This window comes from Struthio camelus, chromosome W (genome assembly GCF_040807025.1).
Source record: "Struthio camelus isolate bStrCam1 chromosome W, bStrCam1.hap1, whole genome shotgun sequence".
NCBI classification, from domain to species: domain Eukaryota; kingdom Metazoa; phylum Chordata; class Aves; order Struthioniformes; family Struthionidae; genus Struthio; species Struthio camelus.
The window spans coordinates 56,580,659-56,586,673 of NC_090981.1; the positions used below are offsets into that span (position 1 = coordinate 56,580,659).

At 43.7% G+C, this 6,015-nt stretch overlaps 1 protein-coding gene across 1 annotated transcript in view; it reads right to left on the reverse strand.

The window, feature by feature from the left end:
* The window catches only part of TARS1 (threonyl-tRNA synthetase 1), a 16,063-nt gene extending 10,922 nt beyond the window's left edge, over nucleotides 1–5,141 (reverse strand). Inside the window, exons 1-6 of the mRNA XM_068926057.1 lie at nucleotides 5,018–5,141; nucleotides 4,547–4,627; nucleotides 3,049–3,239; nucleotides 1,858–1,981; nucleotides 723–844; nucleotides 354–471 (exon numbers count right to left, since the gene is read on the reverse strand). Of these exons, the coding sequence (XP_068782158.1) occupies nucleotides 354–471; nucleotides 723–844; nucleotides 1,858–1,981; nucleotides 3,049–3,239; nucleotides 4,547–4,627; nucleotides 5,018–5,038 (657 nt within the window). The 5' untranslated portion in view covers nucleotides 5,039–5,141. The remainder of the gene's footprint in view (nucleotides 1–353; nucleotides 472–722; nucleotides 845–1,857; nucleotides 1,982–3,048; nucleotides 3,240–4,546; nucleotides 4,628–5,017) is intronic.
* Between the last annotated feature and the right edge of the window lie 874 nt (nucleotides 5,142–6,015).

Genomic DNA, 6,015 nt, shown 5'->3' on the forward strand with positions numbered 1-6,015 from the left:
CTGAGAAACCTGGTCTAATTTTAGTATTGACCCTGATTTGGGCAGGAGGTTGGATTGGAGACCTCCCAAGGTCCTCTTTAACCTGAAGGATGCTATGATACTCCTGACAGATAATCCTAGAATTCTTGTAGGTGCAGAAAGTCTAATCCACATTGCTAAAAACCTACAAATTATACCTTTGCTCACTTTTTTACTGCTAAATATCACAAAGGAGCTCATAAGCACACAACATCTTTAAAGTGTAAGTTAATTTGACATCCCTTCCTCTGTTGCTAATAGAACTTGCAGCTAAAGCTACATATACTTAAAGCGTAACTGTGCAATGCTAGAAACAACCTTCTAATACAGCCTACCTTAAACATTTCAAGCAGTGTTTCCTTCTTAACTTCCAGTCTTTCAAAGGCTTGTTTTTCCTTCATGATCTTTTTGCATAAGGTTTCCAAGGCAGAGAAGTCATTACTTGATACACCCCTAAAATAAACACACATGAAAAAGTGAATCATTCTTGCTTTCACTTGCAATTTCTGACCTGGTTCTGCCTCTGCATTGCACTAGCTTGTGGACAGGACCTACTGCAAGAACAAAGCAATTCAAATCTGTGATAGTACAGATGACTTTGTCCCAGGAGTAAGCAGCTAACAGCAATTTTTGCTGTGCCTGCAGTCCCCTCGCTCCTAGAAAAGTAAAAACAAAACAAAAGAAAAAAAGAAGAAAATACCTACCCATCCTCAAGGAACATGTCATAATAAAATCCATTTTCTATCGGTGGGCCATAGCACAAACATCCACCATAGATTCGCTCCATAGCTTCACCCATTATGTGAGCGCTTGAGTGCCAGTATACCTAATGGAATTCACAAAAGAGGGGTCAGCCTGAATACGCACAATGCATTTCTGAGTATTTTATTTGAAACCGTTTCTAAAAGCTTGCTTTTAAGGATACATGATGCGTATCCTGTATTAAAGTAGTCTGCTCAGCAACCCTCCCCCATTGAAAACATCGACATTTCTGAAAACTAACACTGCAAAATTGTTTACAGCTTAGTAGTGAACTAGAATTATTTTCAACTACTGTTGAATTAATTCAATTATTGTCAAGAAGTTGGGAAACTAATTCACCAACTGTTTTTGTGAACTTCAACCAACCAGCTCTGCTGATATACAACCTAAAGACCTAAGGTGCACTTACTTGTAGGACCACAGCCTTATTTTGTATTTTATGCATGGAAAACTGCACTGATGTAGAACGGTTCACAGAGTTAAAAAATACACTTCATCTTGTAGTCCACCTTAAGTGTCTACAAATTAAAGCCTATAGGACTTCAGTCTGCTTTGCACATATCAGAAAACATAAATCTCAGAAAATGTAAATGCAACTTTTTAAAGACCGCATTTAAACAACTTCTTGGATATCTACATTTATCTGAATGCATAGGCAAAATTAAGCCTTTTGCACATGCAAAGTACAAGTGCAGTTTATTCAGTACTTTTATGTTTGTACATATTCTGTACTTTTGTACTCAGTATTGCTTTTGCAGTCAGTACTAAAGAGCTCGGTTCAAAAAATCTACTTAACATGAAGGCTGCAAACTTAGAATCTTAAAATCTTAAAGAGAACAGATTTGACATAAACTATAGCAACTGCTAGCAGAGACATGGCTCTGAATACACAACAGAATGTATACTTTCTCCTGTATCACACCTCTTTCCTAAGAGGCTATTAGAAAATGCAGGTGTACCTACATGGCAAACCCATTCCCTCCTCCTCTTTTAAATACATGAAAAACGTTAATAACTAACGGAGGCTGAGTTTAATGCAAATCTAAGGGCAAACAAGTTTTAGTAGAAGATACTCACTGCTTGAGCTTCTTCATCTTCAAACTTGAGCAGTTCCAGGGTACAATCCTCCTCTAAAGGACGGTCTAGATCCCAAACCACCTTGTTCACTTTAGCAATAACCGTGTTGTCAGCTAACCCCTGACTACAAAATAAATACATGGTATATAAGCTTTTGAAATCAGCAAGTAAAACTTCCCCATCTTTGCGCTCGTGTTGAACAGGATTCTCAGGAGTGCTCAGAGTGGGTATAATTCCATAAACAATTTCCAAATAAAAAAGCAGTTTAGCCAGTCCTGAACATTTATGAAAATCCCCACATATTTATGAAATGCCCACATCTCCAAGAGACGTAGGAAAAAAAACTACATTGTGTATTGATGTTCATACGTTCTTTAACATAATTGACTTAGAAGCAGCTATCTCGAAGTACCAACCTGACCTCAAAAATCCTACACTGCAATAAAAGACAGATCTCACATATCAAAGAGACAGATCTCAAACATCAAAAAGACAGATATCAAATAACATTACTAAGATAACGCATTACCTTTATACTTTCATTTCCACTAGTCAAAAAACCCTTTCCTCGATCGCAAATCACAAAAGCAAAGAAGGTTCCAATGACAAGGCACCTAAGCATCACAAAAACAGCATTTCATCTCTAACGATCACCCAGCTTTCATAATTTTAACTCTTAGGATGACCAGCATGCATTGTTCAAATCCTCCCCACAGAAAGTTTGAGTCATCCAGAGAAAGGCCATGCTTTTTGCTGGGAATCTCACATGTCAGTAAAAACACAGTTAAGTGAAAGATACTGTTAACGCTCCCTGAAATCAATTGAAACATCACCCATCGATCCCCCCCAGGTCCATATAAACTAGCACGTGCGAACATTCAATCTGACAGAATACATTTGTTATCAAATTAGTTTCTTAAGGCAACTCATGGGGAAAGATACACAAGTTACATGTCTAAAGGATCCCACCTACAGTCTATAGTTACTTTTAGAAATTGTAACTTCATAAGGCAAAACGTTAGACATCAAAATTAGAAAGCTAGTGAGTGGTTACTTGCAGTTTATTATAGAAGATGCCTCGAAGAAAATTGAGATAAATGACTAAGATCCTAACATTAATGGTAAGAGCGACAACCTGGAGATACAGATCTATCCAAAAATTACTGAGCAAATCACATAATAGAATCATACCTAATTCCACAAGCAATTTGGTAAGGAGTAGTCTTCCAGGACTCCGCATCAACCTGCTTGCCATCAGGCAATGTAACTTTAATCGGTTTACTGTCATTTGCAGCTCTTTCTGCAAGGAGTTCATCATGTTCAGCTTTGAGTTTATTATATATCTCTAAACGCTCATTGATAAACGCAGGCCAGGGATTCAACTACATACAAAGAATAAAGAGAAGAATTCAATATATTATTGGAATAATCTAATATCACATTATGTCAAGAATGCAAACAGAATGAATACACTTTTCAAAAGGAGCTAAGTGATTTAAGAATATTAGTCCTCCCAACTTTGGAATATTTATCCAATAACCCTTTCAAAAAGGGAGTGTGGGTGCTGCAGGGTTTTTTTTTTTTTTTTAAACAGAGAAGGAAAATGGGAACACTTTAAGCAATGCAACAAAAATTTAAGGAGAAGGACCATCCCAGGTCCAATTCAAGATGATGGAAAAAAGGCAATCTGTCACTTTATCACAGTGCTGAAAACACTTTTTCCAATTACAAACCAAAAAGCTTCTTATGCATTTCCACATATTGCACTGATGCTTGGAACACAGCATCAAATTATTAAAATTAATCTGTACTATACATGCCAGCTAATCAGCATTTAGGTAAGTCTAACAGATCTCCCCTTTCACATTTTCATCTGTCACTTTGTCTCTTTTATTTTTCAGTCATTACTCCTTCAATCTCTCTCAGATAGTCAGGCAATTTAAATTATATATCTCACATGCAATATTCACCACTACGCTTGAATTATATATTAGCATTACAAAAGCTCAGCCTAATGAAAATTATTACTTTCAAGTGTACCACCACCATGTACCTGCTTAATAAACTATGCAGAATTCGAGCAAGAATAAAAATCAACTTGAAAAGATCAAAGTTCAAGGTAAAAATATATTCCTATTAAAGGGTCAGAAACCTTAGAGCACATCTCCACTCTGAGCCACTTGGACAGAAACCCGCTCCACTCTACGTGTTGTATAATGATGTTAGGGCTATCCGCTTGGGGATGACCAGGGTTATAAAGCTATGTGGATGACTTGGGATCAGCACTGGCTAGTGTGTGGCCATCTCAGTGTACAGTCAGAGGGATATCTGTTTACTCTTACCTATCACATAGACTAAACAGACAGAGCATCTTACACAGGCTTTCATCATGCCAGAGGACCGCTCCCCCATTTCCTAGTGCAAACGAGAGGCACTGTAAATAGCATCAGTAAACAGCAACTATGGAAATCGGAACTGCTCTTCCAGGACACAGATATAACTTGCTGTCAAGAGCAACAAAGTCACTTCATCATAAACTGTGCTAAACTTAGAAATAATGTGAAAAGGAATAACCGTAACAGTAGATAAAATACTTCAGAGGAATGAATTGCAGCAATGCCATCAGTACACAACACAACAGCCAAGAGACTACATCTTTTAATGCCATAGGAACCCAAGGGAAACTTACCTCCGTGCGCCCTTCATCACCAGCCCCTTCCTTCATTTTCTTCTTGCCGCAGTCTGCCTTCTTTCCTTCCTCAGCATTTACCTACGGAAGACAAACACCCATTTCCTCATTTTCCAGAAGTCACTCAGAGGTACTCATGCTTTTAGCCCCGTCCAACCCCACAACACAAGGGAAAGGAGACCTGATCGCTTCGGCCCAGGACCCAGCTACAGCAAACTCCGGCTGCTCCCCTCCCGCCCGGCACCGGCCGCCCCAACGGCCGCAGCTCGCTCCCAACGGCCGCCGGCTCCCGGTCACCGGCCGCCCCAACGGCCGCGACCCCCACGGGCCCCGCGCGGGGACAAGGGGGCTCCCCGCCTCAGGACACACCCCCCCCCCCGACCGCAGGCCGCGCTGAGGAGGCCCCGTGCTGCGGAAAGAGCCCGAGGCCCCGGGGCAGCCCGCGGAGCCGCGGCTCCCCCCGAAGCCCACCTGGCTGCCCGCACCCGCCATTGCGCACGCCGAGCCTCCCCGTCAGCGAGGGGCGGGGAGGGGCGGGCCGGGAGGCGAGGGCGGCCCCGCGCAGGCGCCCTCCGCCCGCGGCAGCTGATGCAACGGGGGGGCGGGGCGGGCCGCTCCTCCCTCGGGGCGGCGGGAAGGGGCCGGGTGGGGAAAGCGGCGGCAGAAGATGGCGGAGGCCCTGTTGCCGCCGCCTGCCTGCCCCTTCCCGCCCGGTCTCCTCTGGGAGGGGACATGAAGGCAGCCTGGGTGCAGCCCGGCGAGATGCAGGCCCGGGGAGCACCGCCGCGGGCCCTGCCCAAGCCGGGGGGGGGGGGGCGCTTTGGGGCCGCATGCTAAAAAGATCCTGCTACGGGCTTGTCACCACGCTGCGGGACTGGGGGCGGGGAGCAAAGCAGGGACGTTTCCCTGCTATTTGGTGCAATTGTTGTCCTCTGAAAAGCCCTCCTAGCTACCGTTCCCCAGAGGCAAGGATGTAATCAATGATGGACCAACTAATGGGAGTATTCCTGGCAAGGGAGACGTGCGGGCAAGACTGGCCGAGGTCTGATTTCCCAGCGGGGACGGCGGGGGGGAAAAAAAGAGGAAAAACAGTAGAAGAGATTTTTCGAAAGTCTGTGTAGTAACTTGGGCAGGAAGATGCTGACCGGAGGGTCAGGCTTTGCAGGTGTCCAGGCTGCTTTGCTTAGCCCTGTCCTGAGGGGAAACGGGGTGAGAGTCCTGGTGTCGGTTTTAAACAAACAAACAAACAAAAAGGCTGTGACATTCAGCCACAGCTTTTTGTTGCTGTAACCTTCTTTCCCCTCTCCTTGTGGAAAAATAAATAACACTTCAATTTAGGAAACTTACCTTTTTCTCCAGTATGTTCTCATAGTGGTCGTGGGCTCCCAGAGGGAAGGCTTTGGCAAGGCCTTAGATGCGCTCGGTTAACTCATCCGGTAGCCAAGTGGCCTAGTTTAAGAAAGGTGTTT